At 41.6% G+C, this 24638-nt stretch overlaps 2 protein-coding genes across 2 annotated transcripts; one reads left to right on the top strand and one right to left on the bottom strand.

The window, feature by feature from the left end:
* The first annotated feature begins 5403 nt into the window (after positions 1-5403).
* LALBA (lactalbumin alpha) lies at positions 5404-7404 on the top strand. Its single transcript, NM_001290070.1, is given in 4 exon segments — positions 5404-5556; positions 5872-6030; positions 6493-6568; positions 7087-7404. Coding segments are annotated over 4 exon segments (429 nt in total). The 5' UTR covers positions 5404-5423; the 3' UTR covers positions 7148-7404.
* A 3581-nt stretch (positions 7405-10985) lies between these two features.
* Positions 10986-20247, bottom strand: OR5BS1 (olfactory receptor family 5 subfamily BS member 1). The gene is given in 4 exon segments (XM_031023666.2): positions 10986-11083; positions 11086-11147; positions 12886-13675; positions 20196-20247. Coding segments are annotated over 4 exon segments (1002 nt in total).
* Positions 20248-24638: the final 4391 nt, after the last annotated feature.

Here is a 24638-nt window from a genome sequence, read left to right as displayed (position 1 = left end):
TAAGTAAAAGAAAGGACAAAAACCATATGATCCTCTCAATAGATACAGAAAAAGCATTTGACAAAGTACAGCATCCTTTCTTGATTAAAACTCTTCAGAGTGTAGGGATAGAGGGAACATACTTCAATATCATAAAAGCCATATATGAAAAGCCCACAGCGAATATCATTCTCAATGGGGAAAATCTGACAGCTTTCCCTCTAAGGTCAGGAACGCGGCAGGGATGTCCACTATCACCACTGCAATTCAACATAGTACTAGAAGTCCTAGCCACAGCAATCAGACAACAAAAAGAAATAAAAGGCATCTGAATAGGCAAAGAAGAAGTCAAACTCTCACTCTTTGCAGATTACATGATACTCTCTGTGGAGAACCCAAAAGACTCCACCCCAAAATTTCTAGAACTCATACAAGAATTCAACAAAGTATCAGGATATAAAATCAATGCACAGAAATCAGTTGCATTTCTATACACTAACAATGAGACAGAAGAAAGAGAAATTAAGGAGTCAATCCCATTTACAATTGCACCAAAAACCATAAGATACCTAGGAATAAACTTAACCAAAGAGGTAAAGGATCTGTACAGAAAGGATCTATACTCAGAGTGTATAGAACACTCATGAAAGAAATTGAGGAAGTCACAAAGAAATGGATAAACATTCCATGCTCATGGATTGGAAGAACAAATATTGTTATAATGTCTATGCTACCTAGAGCAATCTCTACATTCAATGCAATTCCTATCAAAATGCCATCAACTTTTTTCACAGAGCTGGAACAAACAATCCTAAAATTTGTATGGAACCAGAAAAGACCCTGAATAGCCAAAGGAATGTTGAAAAAGAAAACCAAAGCTGATGGCATCCCAATTCCGGACTTTAAGCTCTATTACAAAGCTGTAATCATCAAGACAGCATGGTACTGGCACAAAAAGACACATAGATCAATGGAACAGAATAGAGAAATCAGAAATGACCCTCAACTCTATGGTCAACTAATCTTTGACAAAGCAGGAAAGAATATTCAATGGAAAAAAGACAGTCTCTTCAATAAATAGTGCTGGGAAAATTGGACAGCCACTTGCAGAAGAATGAGACTGGACCACTCCTTTATACCACACACAAAAATAGACTCAAAATGGATGAAATGCCTAAATGTGAGATAGGAATCCATCAAAATCCTAGAGAAGAACACAGGCAGCAACCTCTGTGACCTCGGCCATAACAACTTCTCCCTAAACAAGTCCCCAAAGGCAAGGGAAACAAAGGCAAAAATGAACTATTGGGACTTCATCAATATAAAAAGCTTTTGCAGAGCAAAGGAAGCAGTTGACAAAACCAAAAGACAACCAACAGAATGGGAGAAGATATTTGCAAATGACATATCAGATAAAGGGCTAGTATCCAGAATCTATAGAGAACTTACCAAACTCAACACCCAAAGAACAAATAATCCAATCAAGAAATAGGCAGAAGACATGAACAGACATTTCTCCAAAGAAGACATACAAATGGCAGACATGTGAAAAAATGCTCAAAAACACTCGGCATCAGGGAAATCCAAATCAAAACCACAATGAGATACTACCTTACACTGGTCAGAATGGCTAAAATTAACAAGTCAGGAAATGACAAAAGTTGGTGAGGATGCACAAAAAGGAGAACCCTCTTACCCTGTTGGTGGGAATGAAAGCTGGTGCAGCCACTCTGGAGTACAGTATGGAGGTTCCTCAGAAAGTTGAAAACAGAGCTACCTTATGACCCAGCAATTGTACTACTAGATATTTACCTCAAAGATACAAAAGTAGTGATCCAAAAGGGCATCAGTGTCCACAATAGCCAAGCTATGAAAGAGCTCAGATGTCCATTGAGAGATGAATGGATAAAGAAGAGGTGGTATATTGGGTGCCTGGGTGGCTCAGTCAGTTAAGCGTCTGCCTTCAGCTCAGGTCATGATCCCAGGGTCCTGGGATTGAGTCCCATATTGGGCTCCCTGCTCAGCGGGGAGTCTGCTTCTTCCTCTGCCACCCCCACTCCCTGCTCATGCTCTCTCTTTCTCTCTCACAAAAATAAATAAAATCTTTTTTAAAAAAGAAGTGGTATATATATACAACGGAATACTACTTAGCCATAAAAAAATCTTGCCATTTGCAATGATGTGGATGGAACTAGAGGGTATTATGCTAAAGAAATAAGTCAATCAGAGAAAGACAATTATCATATCATCCCACTCATATGTAGAATTTAAGAAACAAAACAGAGGATCATAAGGGAAGGGAGGGACAACTAAAACAAGACAAAAACAGAGAGGGAGACAAACCATTAGAGAGACTTAATCATAGGAAACAAACTGAGGGTTGCTGGAGGAGAGGGGGGTGGATGGATGGGGTAACTGCGTGATGGAGATTAAGGAGGGCATGTGATGTAATGAGCACCTCGTATTATATAAGACTGATGAATCACTGAACTCTATCTCTGAAGCTAATAATATACTATATATTAATAGAATTTAAATAAAAAATGAATTGGTTCTTTTAAACCAAGAGCAGTTATAGAAATAGTAATACAAATACAACAATTCAAAACAATGCTATGTAAATTGAGAGCAGGCCTTCGGTCCAGAAACAGAATGTGAATCCATAGTGCTATGTGACTTTACAAAGATTTTTGCACAAGCAACCCCAAAAGAAAAGCACCAGTAGAAATCACTCCCTTTCCAAATTTTATTTGCTTTAAATAACTCTCTAATTCAATTAAGAATTTGTCTGAAATTTGTGTGTCAAGGGCAAGATCTAGCCTCATTGTCCACCTAATGATATTTTACCTGGATTATGGGAGGATGTAGAAGAAGGTGAGTATATTAACCTGAAGAAGTAATGATCAATATTATTGTAGATCAAGGGTGTGGAGGGTGTTCCCCCAAAAGGTAGTCCTGTGCTCTTTCTATAAATTACCACTCATCTGCAAACTACAGTTTTGGATGGCAACTGCCAAATGTGTTTTGAAGCAGATGCTTTCGATTTCTTAATCTCTAGAAGTCCTCCAAATAAGACTGGTTTGAGAAACCTGATTTTTACCATAGCTTCTGAGAGAATGAACATAGCTTCCTAGCATATTTCTGAAAAATCCATGTGTTGTAAATGCCTCCTCACTGTCTTGATTCAGATCTCAGCCTGCACACAGAGCACCCTACCTGTCTGGAAAGGGAGATCTTGACTGGAGCTTTCCTCCATTAGCTGTGCTGATGTCTTTCCATATGCTTCCTCTTTCAGTACTGTGGTCATTGTTTGTTGTTCTTCTTTGGTCTATCACCAAGAATCTACGTCTTTCTCTGAATGTTTGTAATTGTTTCCATTAGACATCTTCCATCTTCTTCTTCAGATGACCCCCAGATATGCTCTTTTACAAACATTTCTAGGGAAATAATGGTTCCTCTTGCCCGAGGCACATTTATTTTCTGTGCTTACTTGTGCAGATCTGGATACTGCTTTTTATTTCTTCAGGGAAGGGCAGAGATACAACCAAATTATAGGCAAGCAGGCTGTTGCCAGAAGTCTTGACTTGGCTGGAAGCATGGTAAGTCCCTGTGATTCCTGATATTTTGGCCCACCATTTTAGTTTATCACAGATACTTAGTCCACAGTCTATCACAGGAGGCATTTTACACCAGACTCCACTACTGGAAAGACTAATCCTCAGGACTAGCTTTCTTTATCTGTCCCTCTTTCATATGGTTCAAGGTCCTCTTCTACTCCCAGCCATATTCTCAACCATACTTAGCATGTGATAGAATTCCTATTCTTGTCCTTCATGCACCCCTCCAATGCCTCTGGGTAGAATCAAGGAGAAATGCATTAGCAACATTTCGCTGTGTTTCTGAACATGTATCTCTTTGTTATCAGGACTTTCTGCTCATCTTTCTTGGCACCAAGATCCTCTACATTCTTTTCACTCATGCTACTTCATATACTGATTATCCATGATATAGAACACCAGATAAAACTGGGAGGAGTTTGGAACACCTGGGTGGCTCAGTCAGTTAAGCATCTGCTTTCAGCTCAGGTCATGATCCCAGGGTCCTGGGATTAAGCCCCACGTCAGGCTCCCTGCTCAATGCGGAGTCTCCTTCTCTCTGCCCTTCTCTCCCTCTCCCCACTCGTGTGCTCACTCTCTCAAATAAATAAATAAAATCTTTAAAAAAAAAAACAAAACAGAGAGGAGTTTGCCCTGATTCTGAAGAGTTGTAGGATATAACAGTTTGGAATACCTTCAGTTTGGAGGTCTTAACTAGTTGGATACCCACTGCGATATAAGAAATCAGGTTTAGAGATTGAAATAAAGAGAGTGAGCCCTGCCATGAAGGAGGCTAACAGCTATTGGCACCATGACATGAAGCTTGATGTCAGCAAGGTGGAGTAATTATTCAGAACTAGTACCCTTAACTCTATTTGCTTAGGGGCACTGATCTTGAAAAGCTCACATCCAGAATCTTGTTTTATAGGTTCTAGATATATCCTAGTCCAACCTTAAAGTGTTCAAAGTCCTATCTTTCCACTGGCTTGGGTTACTCTCTTTTTAACCTTCTGTGATCAACTCTGAGGCTGTCTATAAATTTCTATACCCATGAACAAATCTACAAATTAATTTTGGATTTACATAATGTCTTAATTAACATCAATGTAGTATCTGTCTATTTAGTGGTAGTGGTGGTTGGGGGTGGAGAGCCTGATAATAGCTCATAGGATAGCTAGATACTGTCATACATACTTTTCAAATTCTCTGTTTTCCTGAAGTATGAAGTCTCTGGATCCAAGTTATATCTGATTCTTATAGTCTGTGTTGCTATAGCCTATCCCTATGACTGAGCCCCCAGTCATGAACCACCATATCAAGGGACTCTTCCTGGGCTTTGTTCCATGCCTGGGTTGACTGCACAAGTGCCAACTCTGATCTTGGGACTATGGCATATAATGACATACACTCTTTTTCCATATTCTGTATTTCTCTAGGGGAAGGGGGTTTTGGCCATGGACTCTTATTTTATTTTCTGATTGCCTCACTCATATTATCCCTGAAGCCTCCTTTGTTCCTGAAGTAGGCTGGGCACATCCTGCTTCCTAGAAACAAATCTACAAGAAACAAAAGTACAAAAAAGCCAAATGGGAAGAGATTCATGTTTGAAACTCTGGGCAGAAAACAATACTTGTATGGACTAGAGATTAGGGGAGGAGTAGGAAAAAGAGGGTAAAAGTATGGAAGGAAGTTTGGCAGGCTTAGTGTTTCTGTGTTGGCATGACCAGTCTCTCTTCATCTTCTTCCTGGATGTAGGGCTTGGTGCCAGGGCCCCTGAGGCTTTCTCCACAAATAAAAGGAGGTGAAACTGTGTGGTGCCCCCATTTCAGGTTCTTGGGGGCAGCCAAAATGATGTCCTTTGTCTCTCTGCTCCTGGTTGGCATCATGTTTCCTGCCATTCAGGCAAAGCAATTTACAAAATGTGAGCTGTCCCAGGTGCTGAAAGACATGGATGGCTTTGGAGGCATTGCTTTGCCTGAGTGTGAGTTCCTTGCTGCCTTGCTTCATCTGCCTCTCTCTTCCACTCTCCTTTTCCTCTCCACTTTTATTCAATTATCTAATAATCCTCTTATGTGCTAATCTGTTTACTCTTTTATTACATTTATTCATGTATCTTCCCTTTCTCTTATTGTCTGATCCTTTTTGGAGCTCTTCATCTCGTCAAGATACTTTGTGCTTTGCCATATTTGGAGATTGGCTAGAGAGCCTTTCTACATCTGGTAAAACAGGTCCTCATTTATGCTATAAATGTCATGCCTGGACACCTCTGTCATCCTCTTTTTCATCTTTTCCTCAGGGATCTGTACTATATTTCATACCAGTGGTTATGATACACAAACCATAGTCAGTAACAATGGCAGCACAGAATATGGACTCTTCCAGATCAACAATAAATGTTGGTGCAGGGACAACCAGATCCTTCAGTCAAGGAACATCTGTGACATCTCCTGTGACAGTGAGTAGCCTCTTTTACCCTGTTCCTCTGTTTTTCCAGAGCCTACCCCTTGGGTAATCTCATTTTTGGTATCAAGCACACCTCTGGCTTCACTGCCTTCAACTGTGGGGCTTGAGTTGACAGTACTGAGTAAAAGGCTGTTAGAATTTTCATGTTCACCAGAGCACCAGGCAGTTCCCTGAAGTAGATGATCTTAGCTGTCTAAAAATCTTGAAGTCCGATACCTACATTTTCAGAGTTGATGAAGTTGATAATTCTTCTGAAGACACCCAAGAGAAGTGAAGAGAGCCCTTATCTGGGGTGGGGGGCATTACTGTATTGGCTTTCTCATATAGAAAGGCAACAAGCATAAGTCTCCAGTTCATAGAAGGACCAGACTAACTAGATCCAGGGAAGAGGGAACTCATTATCTTTCTGGGTAATACTTAGTTCTCACATTCCTCTCCCTGTAACTCCTGCCAGAGTTCCTGGATGATGACCTTACTGATGACATGATTTGTGTCAAGAAGATTCTGGATAAGGAAGGAATTGACTACTGGTGAATCCCAATTCTATTTTCTACTCTTCCCTTCCACTTCTTTTTCTCACTCCTTTAGTCTAGCACCACTGCCCTCTCTTTCTATCTCCTGGCCATTTAATCTAGAATGTAGTTTCCAAAACAAAACTCATCAAGCAGACTCAGGTTTCCAATTTTCCAACCCTCCCTCATGACACTCCTATTTAGCCAAATTCCTAATAAGCATAGGGAATAGAGGGCTGAGACCCAGGGCTCCTTTCACTTGGACATGGACATCTATTTCTGCTCTTTTAGTCCTAGACCCTGAAATAAGCCCTTGATACCATTTGCGTCTTTACCAGCCCTACAATTTTCTTGAAGTTTTAAAAGTGGGCCCTACCCCACTAGGTGGCTCAGTGTCCCTTGCCATCTGGCTAGGAAATCTTTCTCTAATTTTCATCCACACTTTACCACCTTGGCCCTCCTGGGGGTAAAGCTAGATGGAAGTCCGAGTTAAGATCCAGTCAGCCAACTTGTCCTGTCTCCTTTTCCATTATCAGGTTGGCCCATAAACCACTCTGCTCTGAGAAGCTGGAACAGTGGCACTGTGAGAAGTTGTGAGTGCCTGCTGTCATTGCTGCTTCTGCCCTCTGTATATTCCTGGAATGCCTCTGCCCTAAGGCTACCTCAGTTTGCTTCTTTCTTCCCCCTTGAAGCTGATTTGTCTCTGAGTCCTGAGCCCTGTAGTGACACCATTGGACACTTGAGGACTATTCTCCAGCGATGCATGACTGGTACACTGGACTTTTGACCCTTGCTCAGTGCCCTCCGATAGCACTTTCACTACAACAATGGATTCCACCTTTGTCTTGAATAAAGGGCCTGATTTTGAGTGTCTGGCTGTATTTTCTTCCCAGAGGGAGGAGGAGGAAATAGCATGAGTGAGTGGACACTGAAGCTGTAGGTCATAGTCACCTCCCATTTCTACTGAAGAGGATATAGGATGAACTTAGAAAGATGGAGTTTACCTTCTGTACCAATTCAATTCAACAAACTTATTGATCATCTAGCATATTCAAGGAACTATAGAGGGAGTAAAAAATTGGCAAAAGGGTCTCTTCCCTCAGGGACTAGTAGGAAAGATAAGATAAACATTGATAAATAATTATAATACAAGGAATAATGCATCATGAGAGAGGTTAAAAATGTTCTTCAAGCATTCATAAGAGAAAGGATACTTTATATTGGGGGGGGAGTGCTGTGGGAAAAAGAGATCAAGGAAGGATTCACAAAAGGAGTGGCAGTTAAGCTGGTTTTGAAGTATGGGTTGTATTTTGACTGGTGGAGATGTGGGGTGGGAGAAGGACAGCAAGGACAGGGGTGCCAAGAATCTGAAATGGGTGATTTGAATGGATTGAGGGATTTCCTTACTCTTGAGATAAGGAAATATCCTTCACAAAGTGCTGTGAGAGGATCACAGGACCCTTACAGTCAGCTCAGCAATTGAAGAATCTGGACACCTGGACCTTTTGGTTTGAACCCTGTACTCAATTACTCCTTCTTGCTACTTTGACTTTTTTTCTTTTAAAATTTTACTTCTAAGTAATCTCTACCCCTAACGTGGGGCTGGAACTCACAACCTGGAGATCAACAGTCACATGCTCTACTGACTGAGTCAACTAGGTGCCCCTGCTTTGCTTATTTTTAAAGGAAATTTATCCTAATGATTATGAGAAATGTGAAAGGAGAAGAATCAGGAGATTTGAGTCCTAAAGTCTGTTTTTGCTACTCAGTGATGGTGCAAACCTGGGCATGTCATCTCTGTCCTTTGTACTTCAATTTCTTTGTCTTAAAAGGAGGGTTTTTAGTCTAGGTGGTTTTTTTGATATCCTTTCCTGCTTTGACAATCCAGCATTCCAAAACTCCAATTTAAAGTATCACATTTCTGGGTGCCTGAGTGGCTCAGTTGGTTAAGAGTCTGCCTTTGGCTCAGGATCACAGGGTCCTGGGATTGAGCCCCCATCAGGCTCCCTGCTCAGTGGGGAGCCTGCTTCTCCCTCTCCCTTTGCTCCTTTCCCCTCCCCCACTTGTGCTCTCTCTCTCTCACTCTCTCAAATAAATAAAATCTTTAAAGAAAAAAATAAAATACCACATTTCTGTACAGATGGCTAACAGAGACATGAAAAGATGCTCAACATCACTCATCATCAGGGAAATGCAAATCAAAACTCTGATGAGATATCACCTCACACCTGTCAGAATGGCTAAAATTAACAACACAGGAAACAACAGGTGTTGGTGAGGATGCAGAGAAAGGGGAACCCTCTTACACTGTTGGTAGGAATGCAAACTGGTGCAGCCACTCTGGAAAACAGTATGGAATTTCCTCAAAAATTAAAAATAGAACCACCCTACGATCCAGCAATTGCACTATTAGTATTTACCCAAAGGATACAAAAATACTAATTCAAAGGGTTACATGCACCCCTATGTTTATAGCAGCATTATCAACAATAGCCAAATTATGGAAAGAGTCCCAATGTCCATCTACTGATGAATGGATAAAGAAGATGTGATACACACACACACACACACACACACACACACACACGCAATGGAATATTACTCAGCCACAAAAAAGAATGAAATCTTACCATTTGCAATGATGTGGATGGAGCTAGAGAGTATTATGCTGAGTGAAATAAGTCAGTCAGAGAAAGACAAATACCACATGATTTCTTTCATATATGGAATTTAAGAAACAAAACAGATGAACATATGGGGGAAAAAAGAGAGAGGCTAACCAGGAAACAGACTCTTAACTATAGCAAACAAACTGAGGGTTACAGGAGGGGAGGTGGATGGGGGGATGGGTGATGGGTTAAGGAGGGCATTTGTGATGAGCACTGGGTGTTATATGTAAGTGATGAATCACTAAATTCTACACCTGAAACTAATGTTACACTGTATGTTAACTAATGGGAATTTAAATAAAAACTTGAAGAAAAAATAAATTACTACATTTTTGAATTAGGTGAGTTATCTTCTACTTCCTGTCTTCTTCCTGCCTTCCTTAGATGTCTAATATAGCTGAGTACACTCCTCCTACCCCTATACCTGCTGGGGCTTTAGACAGTCAGACCATACTTCTCTTGTCTCAGAGACAGCAGTTCCCAAATGAAGTCCCTATGGCCTGTTTAGGGACCTATAGGGCCATGATAGGGGTGGGAGGCCATCCTTCCCATATACTTAATGAAAAGAAACTCTGAGGAAATAACTTGGTATTCATGACATGATTTTAGTGTGAATTTAAAGACAATGTGATGATGCAAGTCCCAGGAGTATACATACCTTCCCTTCCTAATTATGGGCCAAAAGGACTTACCCAATTCTACAGGTTTTAAGAGTGACCCCATTGTATGGGTATGTGTGGGAGGGCAGGGTGAGATGGCCAGTCCTCCCACTGAGCTCACATATCTACTTTTTACTTATTACTCTGCCTTAGTTACCCCTCAGGAAGGCAAATGCTCTGGAAATATAAGGGACCTGCTTCAACAAGTGGCCAGAGCAGAAATGCAAGTAAGGTTGGGACTTGTGCTCAGTCTCATTGCTCCAGTCTACATTCTGCAGAGAAGACCAGGAAATGTCACCTGTGGGTGTACCATATATGAGGATGTAATCAGAAGAGGACTTTGCTAGGGGAAACTGACAACAAATTCATTTTCAGAGAGTATTTTAGCCTGAAGATCAGAGGATCAAGAAAAGAGAGAAGCCAGGGAGCTGGCATGGAAGTAGTCTTGACTGATGCAGACCTCTTGGCCTTTGGTAGAAGCAGGACAGGAAAGTGTTGTTCTCTTATTGAGAACATGTGTGGGAGCTGAAAGTGAGTTGGGATGGCAACTGAGAATTTGTTCTGCTTTCTCCAACTCCTTCTCCTTCCGTAGGCCTGGAACAAGACTTGAACCAGGCAGGGATCTGAAGCTGTCCAGGCTCAGGTGAGTGGTGAGGAGGTTCAGGAAGGGCCATCAGAATGCACCCCTTTCATGGCACTCTATGTGAAGAAGACTCAGAATGGTGCCCAACAATATGGACTCTCTTTCTCCCTTTCTATCCCAATTTCTCCTCCATGCTACTTTCCTCTGACATCTAGATATAATTTCCTTTGGATAAGTACCCAGAAGTGGGATTACTGGATCATATGGTAGTTCTGTTTTTAGTTTTTTTGGGATCCTCCATACTGTTTTTGTGAGAATTTTCTTGGGCCCCCCTGTGGATAGGTGTCATATGTTCCATGGGGGTTTTCCCATCTCAGTTCATTGGGGGAGGACACTGGGGTCAGAGGAACTAATGCTTCTCTGTTGGAAAAGGAGGAACGTTGAGATAGCTGGTGATAGCTCTTCCTGCCTTCTCTTCTGTTGCACAACTGTTTCTCCTGTTACGAGGATGCAGTGGCGTTGGGTTAGAAGGTAAGCTTGGGCTTCCTGGCCAGCAGCTTCCTGAGAGCTGCCTTCACTTCCTGGTTCTTCAGACTGTAGATGAGGGGGTTTAGCAGCGGGTCACCACACTGTACTGCACAGAGAGTACTTGCTCCAGGGCTGAGCCAGATGCTGGGGTCATGTACCTTGAAGGGAACGGCACAAAGGAGTAAACTGAGCTCAGAACAATGGCCACAATACTGTTGGCAACCACGGTCCATCCCATACCAGAGACTTTGCAAAGAGAGTCCTTAGAGCTGAATCAACAAACAGCAGTAGCAGCATCTGTGTGAACAGTGAGAAGTCAGTCATTTCTACCTTCAAATGTCTCCAAACATGATTTATCTTACAAGAGCTGCCCTGAGAAAAAAGAAAGTTCTGTAGCACATCAAGTGCTGCAGGTTAGAATAAAACTAATAATACTTTCATGCATTTCTCTAGTACTTCATACTCTTCAAAACATCTTTTCTTGATAGTTATGATAAAGATGGAGGGATTTTTTTTCTCCTTTTCCCTGTATATACAACTGTATGTTTGCATCTTGTGAGGATTTTTTCTTGCCAAAGTGTATGCTTACTCTAATAATGCTGTCATTGTTCCCAACATTTATGGTTCTGGGAATTACCTTCAGTCATGGCATGTTATTTTATATAATGCTAATGGAACAAACATTTGTCCTTTTATGTACATTTTTCTTTGGCTTAGAAAAGAAGACAAGCTTGATAAATGGAAGTGGAAGATAAACATATGTTAAGCACAAGATTTGAATCCAAAATAATAAGGTTAATTTTGGGGTACATTTTGTTGTGTCTCATGGGAGTATTTCCCAAAGAAGCATTATTATTATTATTATTATTTTGCAACAGGGCCATCATCACTGGAATGTTCTTTGTGGGTTCTGGTGTGCTCGATTTAAAAAGATATTCATTTTACTGTCATTTTTCTTCATCTAATTTATCCCTCCTAACATTTCTGTGAAGTAGGTAAGAGCAATCTTATCGTCTCCTTTTGGTATATGAGGAAAATGAGACAGAGAGAGATAAAGAGATTTGTCCACAGCCTCAGGTGGGCGCTTCTGGATTATTCCTTATCATTCTTTTCCACCCTTGCCTTCCCTTCAAGTAACAAGCAGGTGAGAGAAGTACGGAGCAATTTGTATAAATCCATTTCCAGTTCACTAGTAGACACCATGGGCCATTAATTATTCTGCTCCTAGTAAGTGGGGACTTGTCAGCTAGAGCTGTTTATGTTTGAAAGAAGTATGGTAAAAAAGAGCTTGATGTTTTAAGTCAGTGAGACTTGATTTATACTATGGCTCCATTACTAACTTGTTCTGGGAACTTTGAGAAATTACCTGGTTACTCTTGAAACTTAAGGTCCTTACCTGAAAGTGGGGTTAATAATATTTCTCTTGTAGTATGCTACATACTAAAATTGAGCTTGAGCATGTAAAAGCAGCTGGTGTACAGTAGGTGTCCAATAAATAGTTATAGCATAAGTAAGCTTTGGAGACATCATCTTCCAGTAGGAAAAAAAGATGTCATCTGTTTCAAGAATGATATGTTTTATTGTTTTGTCTAGCACTGAATAAAAATCTACCAAGGGCTCTCTGATTTCCTTTTGAGAGCTATTAATCATAAGTTAATGAAAGTAGGAAATCTCTAGTCCTTGTATAAGCTCATCTTTCAGAGTTAGACAATTGAGACCTGAGAAAGAAAATGGATTTTTTATAGCTCACACAGCCAGTCCACAGGAGAGCCAGAACTAGAACCCAGGCCTTCTGAATTCCAGTACAGTCATTTTCCTACTACTTTGCAAGACCAAGGCTAATTTAGGGCAAGGGATATCCTACATTTACATTTAGGAGGTTATAGTATGACATACCTGAAAACTCCTGAACCATAAAAGATGGTGACCACAAGAAAATGAGAAGAGCAGGTGGAAAAGATCTTGCTCTGACCCATGGCAGAGTTGATTCCCAGGGCTGTCATGATGATACGAGTGTAGGAGCCCAGCAATAAGACAAGCGTACCAAGGCCCAGGACAGCCATGGTGGTCAGGATGGAGGCAACACTAACATAGGGGTCCGAACAGGTCAGCAGGAGCACTGGGGGAAGCTCGCAGGCAAAACTGCGGACAAGATTGGGGCCACAGAAGTGCTGCTGAGCCAGACGGATGCTGTTAACCAGGCCAGTCCCCATTCCTATGGTCCACGATGCTCCCACCAGGCCAGTAAATACCTTCTTATTCATAGCCACCACATACAACAGTGGGTGGCACACAGCCTGGAACCAGTCATAAGCCATGACTGAAAGGAGGCAAGCTTCAGCGGCCCTGGAAAATATGACCAAGGAGATCTGGGTGAAACACTCAAGGGGGGATATAGTCTTCCACTTGGAAAGAAGGTTCTCTAGCAGTTTAGGCACAATGACTGAGGAATAGAAAGCATCCAGGAAGGAGAGGTGACTCAGGAAGAAGTACATGGGCATGTGGCGGTGAGAATCAGCTCTGATCACCAGCAGCATTGTCAGGTTCCCCATCAGGGTCAGGAGGTAAATCCCCAGGAAGAGCACAAAGAGCACAGCCTGGATCTGAGGGTTGTTGGATAGCCCTAGGAGGACAAATGTGGTGACTGTGGTTATGTTGCCAATTTCCACAGAGCATTTAAGTTCTCCTTTCAGAGGGACAAGAATGGAAAAGAATGATCACATAGGTTATCAGTCTCAGAGCATGCCTGGGGATGAGGGATTGGGAGTAAAGCTTCACTGTTTATCCAGGACAGATTGTGTAGCAGCCACACCCCTTCCATGTCAGACCTCCTTAGTCCTTCTCGGCTCAGGGCAAGAAGCTATTGGCCAAGGTGGAGAAGGTGGGAAAGAAGAATGTAGACAATCTGACCTAGAAAGGACAGAGAAGAGAACAGAGATTATCCAGACTGGAGAAGGAAAGGAAAGCATTTGGGAGTAGACTCCAGAGCACTGAGAAGTGCTGTTCTCTAGTTCCAAAAGGAACTGAGCTCAAACCACAGGAGGGCTGACTGGCACAGTGAATAAGTGATGAACATTTTGGCTGACTATCTGGCTGACAGACCATGATGAATGAATGATTGATAGGGGTATTGTGATACCTAATGATGGTGCAAGACTTTTCTCTGCCACAGTAAGTTCAAGAGTAAGTCACTTGAGTTTCTCATTAAAAAAATCCGGGAAGACTAAATGGTTCCGAAGTCCATTCCAGCTTAGAAATTCTAAAGTTTAAAAAAAAAAAAAAGAAATTCTAAAGATTAAGGGACAATCTTCTTTGGTTGTCACTGGTACTAAATAGAAATCCTTTCTCCACTTCTGTGTCAACCCAAGAAGAAATGGTATGTGAGTGTGCTGATTTCATGGAAGCCAGGTGGGAGGAAGCCCTCAAAATGGAGTTGAGGGTTGTGCACATTAGCCACTCCAAGGTCTTCCCATTCCAGAGTTTCTGTGAATTTACATTGTCCACTGTTTTTTCTGTAAACTCAGTACTTTATATCAAAGTCCATGGAGACTGTGCTATTCTCTGAGTTGGTACTTGGGGACTTGGATAAAACCAAGTCAAACTTGAACCATCTTCTGTGCATCACAGGGATGGTAAAAATAGAGAGAGAGAGAGAGAGAGAGAGGAGATAAGAGAGATAAAAGAACACCAAGAACACCTGGTAAAATGTACAGTTATAGGGTTTGGTCTAGACCAGAACAAGTAAAATTGTCACCTTTGTCTTTGACAAGCAACTCAGGAAGGAGATAAGTGAGGATCTGATCTCTATTCATGGCTTGTACACTCACGGGTTCCCTGAGTGGGTAGTTTTAGGAGAAGATGGATATGAATGAGGAGATTTGTCTTCACCTGGGCACCCTAGGCCAACAAGAGATGCTCTCAGTGGATGATAACCAAATGACATCTTTTCCAACACTGGAACAAAAACCCCAGATGTGGCTAGGGCTTCTGTGGGCTATCCTCAACTTTGTCTTTCCTTTAGAAGATTCAGGGGTGGAAGTTCTTAGCAAGGAGATATCCCTATAGTCTTTCTGTCTAAGGGGAAGACTTCTTGACTCTGCCTCCCATATAACAATGGCCAGAGTGACTTGATCTCAGCTCTAGACCTTGGAGAATGAGGGAGCTCCCTGGAGAGGCCCTTAAGCAGGAAGCCTGTTCTGAATGTGAGTAAGGTCTCCAAGGGCCAACTATTCCTTCCCTGAATCACTCTTGTTTCAGTGGGTTGCATCATACAAGAGGGGACCCAGGGTGGCCAATGATGTCTAAAGATAAAAATACAGAGTTCTGAGGATTCCTGGTACAAAAACCTGGAATTTCCTTCCTCCTTCCCTCCTTCATCCTTCTTCCTTCTCATTTCCCTTCCTTCTCATTTTGTTATGTTTTAAATCATATTTATGATTATACAAATAATAGAATGATAAAAGATAGAAAATGAAAAAGATAATGAAGATACTTTAAAAATGAAAAAAGATACTGGGGTGCCTGGGTGGCTCAGTTGGTTAAGCATCTGACTCTTGATTTCTGCTCAGGTCATGATCTCAGTTTCATCAGATTGAGCCCTGCATCAGGCTCTGCACTCAGTGTGGAGCCTGCTTAAAATTCTCTCTCTCCCTCTCCCTCTGCCCATCCCCTCCCCCCCCCACCCCATGGCTCACTCTCTCTCTAAAAAAAAAAAAAAGTTAAGAAAAGAAAAAAGATATTAAAGATATTTTAATTATAAAAGAAGAAAATAAAAATTTATCATGTCATCCAAAATTATTTTATTATTTTATTTATTGCAATTCAAATAAAATCCAAATTGATTAAAAACTTCAAAACAAATTTTTAATTGTGGCAAAAACTTTTTATTGTGAACATGTTTAAACATATACAGAAGTAGAGATAATAGTGTATTGACCCTTCTGTATCCATCATCCAGATTCAACAATTATCAGCTCCTTGACTGCTAACCAGCTTTGAGGACATGGAGCTGGAAAACGTGGTCCCTGCATTCCATGAGCAGGCATGTGTCTAAGACACAGAAAAGTTCTATTACTGAAAGATAGAAGGGAAGGGCAGTACTGAGGAGGGATGATCAGTCTTTTTTTTTTTTAAATATTTTATTTATTTATTTTTAGATAGAGAGTGCTTGCCCCCACAAGTGTGAGGTGGGGGAGGGGCAGAAAGAGAGGGCGAGAATCTCAAGCAGACTCTGGGCTGAGCACGGAGCCCCATGCAGGGCTTGATCATGACCCCTGAGGTCATGACCTGAGCTGAAACCAAGAGTTGGGCGCTTAACTGACTGAGCCGCCCAGGTGTCCCAGATGATCGATCTTTGCCATGGATGAGGATTGAATGGTGACTTATTACCTAGGAGATAACAAAGCAACACTATAGAAGGAACTTGGGCCTTTCACTTGGGACTACCCATACATCTCTGGATTTAAGAGAAGAGTAATCTTCTATTTTATTTGAGGCACTGTATTTTGGGATCTCTTCTATAACAGCTTAACCTTTATCTTCCTAAAATGGATTTCCTAACCAACCCATATTGTCTCCAATGTCCCACCATCAAAAATAAGGTGCAATAACCCCCTTTTCTTTCTATGCCTTCAGGAGCATATTTATGTGTTTGAGAGACTATATCAGGTGCTCTCTGAGCTCCACAGGGTAAAGGGAAGTTTTCTCATTACAAACTGACAAAGGTAAGAGGTAAAACATTTTCCACAACAGCCATTTGAAGATCTATTTCCACATACTCAGAAATAGGTCTGGGCTTAATATAATAACAGAATTCCTATTCATCCAAGGGTACTTTTATAACTTAATACAGATAATAAATTAGGCAAAAAGGCACTGTAATATTTGGTAGAGTTCAGGACCTTTAGTACATCACAAAATATATTTTGATACACCAAAGAAGCAAGACTTGCAAGCAGACGTCTTAGACATAACTAATCTACAGCTATAAAGCTCTACTCTTGAGAGCATTTACATCTTTGGGAGTCTCTCAGTCTCTAGAGGATAAACGCAGGGAGTGGAGTCAGCGTAGCATGCACCCAAAGTCTGTGCTGTATATAAAGATGCACGGCCCAGGGAGAGGATGTCCCCTGCTCCTTCACCCCACGTACAAATTATGTGAATTACGTTGCATAGCACTGGGTCCATGGTCTGAATATACTGTCATGTTCTGCCCTGTTGGTCAAATACCGAATGGCCATGCTTCCAGGCAGAGGATCTGCAGGGTTGCAGTCTGTGAATAAAGAACAAAATGACAGCAAAATCTTTGAAATAGACAAGCAGATATTCCAGTTGTCTTTAATTAGATGGTTTCCTGACTGTTGATATCCCAGAGATAGATTCTGGTGTGGAAGTTAACCTTTGGTGGTTTAAATGGATCATCAGATGAAAATGTGATATCCAGAGAAAATAGACCACCATCGTATACAGAACACGGTGGACCGTTCATAAATGTTGTCTCCCTTGGGCCCAGCACTGCAGTTAGGAAGAGGATGGAGGTTACCTACCACTCTACCAGCAAGAGCCAAGCAGACACAGCTCATTACATACATGTTCTTGTGATAAACAGTAACTAGTCTTTAAGTAAGAGAACTCGACACCACCATTTGTTTTGTCACACTTAGGCTCATTCTAGACTCACTGGGTAGTTGAGGTGGTTGTTTGGGTTTGCTAATTGGCGTTATCCAAAGGAAAACAAACGTATCACATAATTATAACAGGAGGTAGTTTTACAAGTTGGAGTGAAGCCCCTCTGAGGTTAGGCTCGGACCCTTTCCCAGAAACTGGGAGACAGGGGCGCTGTCTTCTCTGATAATTACATTTTGAAGAGTTGGTTCGTAGGTCCTTGAGAAAGACATTACCGAGTAATAAAGCTGGCAAGGGACTTTTTAACTTTTAAAAAGATTTACTTTTGTTTCAAAGAGACAGAGAAAGAACTTACAAGTTTTCTAAAGTAAATGCTCTAAGAAAAGGGAAGAGGGAGAGAAGTCTCTTTATTTTTAGTGGGGGAATTAGCCTTTTATTTTTAATTTGCACTTGCTCTGCCACCCCTGGTTGAAAAGGCTCTCATTTCTCCACTGAGTTTCCTTTGTGCCTTTTAAAAGTCAGCCCACTCATTTGTGTGGATCTGTATCTGGATTCTCTGGTTTTATTGCTCTACATGTCTATTCCTTTGCTAGCCTTTTGCAGATACAACACTGTATTACATACTGTAACTTTATAGTAAGTCCTGAAATCAGATGATGGGAGTCGTCCAATTTTGTTCTTTCTCAGAATTGTTTTGGCAATTTTAGTACCCTTGCCTTTCCAGCTTCACCAGTTTCCACAGGCTAAGTAAGGTTTGAACCCTTTTCTGTGGCTGGAAGAGGGCTGCACCAGCACCCTCAGGTGGGGACTGATGAATTTCCTGCTTTGGGATGAACATTTTGTTCCACAAGGGAGCTAGGGGAGCTGGGCCCGGGGGGGATTTGATGGTGGTTGCGGTTCCCTGACCCCAGCCCGCCCAGGAGGACAGCTTTCTTTAGCGCCCCCCATCCCCCCCCATCCTCCCTCTGAGAGCCAGGTGGGGTTCCTGAGGGAACAGACTGCAAGAAGGTGGGAGCTTCCCTATGACTTCCCTTCTGGAGCCTCAGGGCCTCACACAGCACACATTCGGCCTCCAGCAATCTGTCACCATTTCTAGTTCAATCTTCCTCCTAGGTTAGATGGCACCAGCAGCTTCTGTCCTGAGTAAGCAAATGCTCAGGCCTTGAGTCTCCCTGCAGGCACACTCTTTTCTTCAGATTTCTGTATGGCCATCTGCCCAAGACAGTTCTCTGATGGCTAAGGTAAGTGGTTGACTTTCAGTTTGTCCAGCTTTTTTCTTACTGTAAGAGCAGGAGTGATAGCTTGCCAGGCCTCTGCATCTCTGAGCCAAAACCAGAAGTCTGAGCTTTTAAATAAGAAAATTATAGCTCTTGTTTTCAGGATGTCTTTTGTTTTACCGTATTTGAATCTCTTTAAATGCCCTCCATGTGTTTTCCTCTATGGGCATTGTTTCCGTCCGTCTGTCTCCTTGCACATTTTTTATGGGGTTGTTCTGATTAGCTGGCTGATGTTTATCTCTCTCTGTGTACTGTTTTGTTTGCTCATTGCGGCCGAAGTCTGACTGGTTGAGTTGTGTAAGTGGCGATAGTCTTCTGACAGAAAGCAGTCTGTGCACCCCCTCCCAGCTACTACTGGGGCTACTCTTCCCAGCAACATCCCCGTTCAGCTCCTGGAGAGAGAGGCATGCACACTGCTCCTGACAGCACTCCCCTGGGGGCCTGAGCCCCATGGCCCAGCTTCCCGAAGGCTGCAGCAGTGTAAGCTCAGCTCAGGAGAACCAGAAGTTTGAATTTGGGATTAGGGTTCCATGGGACATGTTCAAGATGCCGACTCTGTACATTTTTGCATACAACAACACATTGAATATATTAATGGTCAACTATGCCATATCTTCATTTTGCATATCACTGGCCTAATCCATTAAGTGTCACCGCTTAATGTTCAGAGAGAAATCTATTGCTTTCCGCTTCCAAGTTCCTATGGGAACCTCAAGTTCTTGAGTACTTATAACACATTCTTCCTCCAGATAAAATTTCCCCAGACCTTCTAATTTTCCTCTTTCTCAAAATCCTCAGTGGTCTCTTTGGTTATGGGTTTAGGGCAAATAATCCTAGCTCATTCAGACTTCACTGTAGAGGTCTATATGACCAACCCTATGGCTCATGAGAAACCTTCCCTGCCAGTCATGCCAGCCTGCCTGCTGACCCTATACTTCCTGTTCAGCTCTTACTAAACTGCAAGAGGGCAAGAGGATTTTTTTTTTTTGTACTAATGGCAAGAGTCAGACATATTTCCACTGATAAAGAAGACTCCAAGGATCCAAAATGACAAATCTTACAAATCTATGATTTGCAGGAAAAGGATACAATATGACAGCAGCATTAAAATAAGGATATGTGTCACAGCAAAAGGCTGCCTCATAGCAAGGGAAGAGGACTGGAGGGAGCTCACTTGTCTTCTCTCCACAGAGCCACACAGCACATGCTTTCTCTCTTGGTTAGAAACCACCAACATGTGTGTGAAACATACCAGAACCAGGAGCTCAGACTGGGTATGTGTGACACATGGCTTCCTTGATCTACCTGGTAAATTAGCCACTGCTGCATGAACCATCTCCACAAAGGTAGCAGCCATTTGAAGATGCAAGGTGAGCCCAAACATTCCTTCAGGAGTGAACAAACATTCTCTCCACTTAGTGGTGTTCAAGGATGGGGACTTGGCCCCTTGGTCTAAAATTCTCAATAGCCATTTCAACAAGGGCTCATCGGGGAGCTTGCTTTTAACACACTGAAAAGTCAAAATGATTTTCACTCAACAATCCCTTCTTTTTATGTTTCTTGTCCACCATTGTTAATTTGTCCCACCTGAATCACCTTTTTAATAGTAATTGGTCTCACAGATGTTGCTCATTTATCGGGTATGTCTGCCCAGGTTCCTTTGGTTGAAGCACCACCTCCTGGCCAGAGAGGGTAAAGCTCAACCAAAGGAGATTCTGAGCTTTTTATTTATTTTTTTAAAAAAGATTTTATTTATTTACTTGACAGAGAGAGAGAGAGACAGAGAGAGAGAGAGGGCACAAGCAGGGGGAGCTGCTGAAGCAGATTCCCCGCTGAGCAGGGAGCCCAGTGCAGGACCCTGGGATCATGACCTGAATGGTAGGCAGCCCCTTAACTGACAGAGCCACCCAGGCACCCCTCTGAGCTTTTATTTTTGCTAATGCTGAATGCAGCAACCATGGAACCGAATTTTTGAGACCCTGATGTCAGTTTGAAGTTTCCTGCTAATCCATTTTGTTAGATCCTGAGGCTTAGGTTTTATCATGTTCAGATTCCCCTGGAAAGTTTATGCCAGTAACTGCTTTCAAAGCATGTGCTACTTCAAACCAAGGGTGACTTGGCAACCATCTGGCATTAATGATTCATTTCCACCCCCTTTGGCAGAATCATAGTTTTTCTATCTAAATAATGCCTTAGCCATATTTTTAGTTAAAAACGAGTCAGGGAGTGGACGTTTAATCCCCTTTCTCATACCAGCTGAACTAATGGCAGCAGTTAATGTTTGCTAAAGGACACTCACAGGACCCCAAATAGCAATGCTTACAAATCTATGGTTATTGCAGAGAAGGATACAGCATAGCAACAGCATCAAGGAAGGATAACCTCACAACCAAAGGCTACCCACAGCAAGACATCCAGAGACACCTGGCAGAGCCTCCCATTGTCCTCGTTCTGCAATCCCATAGCAGGACCTACTTCTTAGATCAAGAATCACTGATGGGTGCATGGAACACTCTGGAACCAGGGAGCCCAAAAGGATTCTAGAACTATCTTGTACCCTGTTGATCACATAGATATATTCTTGCTATGTAACGTCAAGGGCAGAGGTCTCTGTGAGGTCTCGCTGAGACCAGATACAAGCAATCTCATTGTTATCAATAAATAATGCTGGCACACTGGGATAAGCCACCTCAAAACTCACCTTGAATCTATGGATAGATACAAAGCAAAATATTAATCAGTACATTTCATACATTGACCAGGGATCAGTGCCATGCAGATATGTCTCTTATTTCAGTAAAAAAGTTCAGGCCAATTCCATGTCTGCTGGAATCAATCCTCACAGCACAGCACACTTTCCTTCTTCAGTATTAAATCCCTGTCAAAAAGCACAATACTCCATGCATTCTAGATGCTAACAGGAAGCTTGATGGGTGAATCAGTGAATGAAGAAACACAATTGCAATCCCAGGCTTTGGCTGACTGATTCCCTTTCTTTTCTTTTCCTTTAGCACGTGTTTTCCCTATTAAAGACATTGGGACAGTTAATCACTCACTGTTTTTAAGTTAAATGTTTCAGTTCTTTCACCATAGTTAGATCATAAACTCCTGGAAGGCTGATTTTTTTTTATTTTTCATCCCTACCTCTCCTTTCTAATGATTCCAGTCTTCCAGCTGGGTTCTCTGCAATGGTATCTATGTCTTATTCATGCGACAATGTCATGCGACATTCATTCTCTACCACATGGGCATGCCAAAGTGTGGTCATTGGCAAAACGTGTACTTAATATTTCCTGGATCCACAATACATTCTTGGTGAATATTTACTAAAAGTAAATTAATCTCAGTCTATCTATATGTTTGGATTATATATAGTTCTAGGGATAATAGATAATGCTTTGTGTCTACATAATATCACTGAGTTCTTACAAAATCAACAGGAGATATATATGATTATACTTATTTTAGAGATAAAAGAAACTCACAGAAATTAAATAACTTATTTGAGGTCACACAGATGTTTTACGTGTTTGAGCAAGGATTTGAAATAGGGTCTGCTTAAGATAAAATTTTGGCTCATTCACATCACTACCACAGTGTCCCAAGATATTTCAGAAAGCAGGGTGGGTCACATGCTCCAGCCATAAAAGGGAGGGATTCTTCTTTTCTTTAGTTTTCCTGTTGACAGCTTAGAAATTTCCCTCATGTTGCTTCCTGGTCAATCCATTCCTCATTTTTTTTTTAAATCTTTTTTTTTTTTTAAAGATTTTATTTATTTATTTGACAGAGAGAGACAGCGAGAGAGGGAACACAAGCAGGGGGAGTGGGAGAGGGAGAAGCAGGCTTCCTGCTGAGCAGGGAGCCCGATGCGGGGCTCGATCCCAGGACCCTGGGACCATGACCTGAGCCGAAGGCAGACGCTTAACGACTGAGCCACCCAGGCGCCCCTAAATCTTTTTTTTTTTTAAAGGTTTTATTTATTTATCTGAGAGAGAGAATATGAGACAGAGAGCATGAGAGGGGGAGGATCAGAGGGAGAAGTAGACTCCCCGCGGAGCAGGGAGCCCGATGTAGGACTCGATCCCGGGACTCCAGGATCATGACCTGAGCCGAAGGCAGTTGCTTAACCAACTGAGCCACCCAGGCGCCCCAATCCATTCCTCATTTTATTCAGCCTTGACATTGTAAAGTTTTATAATGCAGGGTAGATATATTCTTATTAGAAGATTGTTGTTAATTATATTATCCTTGTTTTCCTTGCCATTACTTCTGTTTTGACTATTTAATTTGTTAAGAGCACAAAATCTTTTTTTTTTTTAATATTTTATTTATTTATTTGACAGAGAGAGACACAGCGAGAGAAGGAACACAAGCAGGGGGAGTGGGAGAGGGAGAAGCAGGATCCCCACGGGGCAGGGAGCCCAATGCGGGGCTCAATCCCAGGACCCTGGGATCATGACCTGAGCCGAAGGCAGACACTTAAGGACTGAGCCACCCAGGCACCCCAATAACTCTAAAATCTGTATAGAAGTCTTCCACAATATTACTCAGGCATCAAAAAGAATGAAATCTTTCTATTTGCAACCATGTAGATGGAACTAGAGGGTATTATGCTAAATGAAATAAGTCAGTCAGAGAAAGACAAATACCATATGATTTCACTCATATGTGGAATTTAAGAAACAAAACAGATGAACATAGGGGAAGGGAAGGAAAAATAAAATAAGATGAAAACATCGATGGAGGCAAACCATAAGAGAGGCTGAACTCTAGGAAACAAACTGAGGGTTGCTGGAGGGAAGGTGGGTGGGGAATGGGGTAAATGGGTGATGGGCATTAAGGAGGGCATGTGATGTAATAAACACTGGGTGTTATATGCAAGTTATGAATGACTACCCCTGAAACTAACAATAGAGTATATGTTACCTAAATTGAATTTAAGTAAAAGATTAAAAACAAAATTATTTCATCTTATTGATGATGCATAATAATGTCTCAAATAGGTAGTGTGGCTCTGAAAATGTTCATCCTGGAGACCATTATTTAATAATTTGTGTTGGTTTAAGACTAATGGATACAGCAGAAATATTCACCAAAAGCATTTAATTTTTCTTTTTCTTTCATGAAAGTGTTAGCATGTCCATTTGATCCTCATTGATTTGATTAAAAGTACCCAAAAATACATTGAAAAAAAAAGTCTTCCACAATTATTATACATTTGTTAATTTCCCTTATTTTCTACAGTATTCTACACTCTGTGACTTGAGCAGTTAATGTTCACAGTCATTTTATCATCTTTGTGACTTATAGATATCATTGTGGTTGTACTCATCTAAATTTGAGAGTAGTATTCATTCAGTCAGCACATATTTATTGGGCATTTACTACATGCTTGACTACTGTGCTAGATTCTTTTTTTTTTTAATTAAAAAAAAATTTTTTTTTATTCTTATGTTAATCCCCATACATTACATCATTAGTTTTAGATGTAGTGTTCCATGATTCATTGTTTGTGCATAACACCCAGTGCTCCATGCAGAATGTGCCCTCCTCAATACCCATCACCAGGCTAACCCATCCTCCCACCCCTCTCCCCTCTAGGACCCTCAGTTTGTTTTTCAGAGTCCATCGTCTCTCATGGTTTGTCTCCCCCTCTGATTTCCCCCCCTCATTCTTCCCCTCCTGCTACCTTCTTCTTCTTCTTCTTCTTTTTTTTTTTTTAAAGATTTTATTTATTTATTTGAGAGA

This window comes from Leptonychotes weddellii, chromosome 5 (assembly GCF_054177405.1).
Source record: "Leptonychotes weddellii isolate Sample4059 chromosome 5, ASM5417740v2, whole genome shotgun sequence".
Lineage (NCBI taxonomy): Eukaryota > Metazoa > Chordata > Mammalia > Carnivora > Phocidae > Leptonychotes > Leptonychotes weddellii.
Note: the sequence above shows the minus strand (reverse complement) of the source record. Positions and strands in the feature narration are given on the sequence as shown.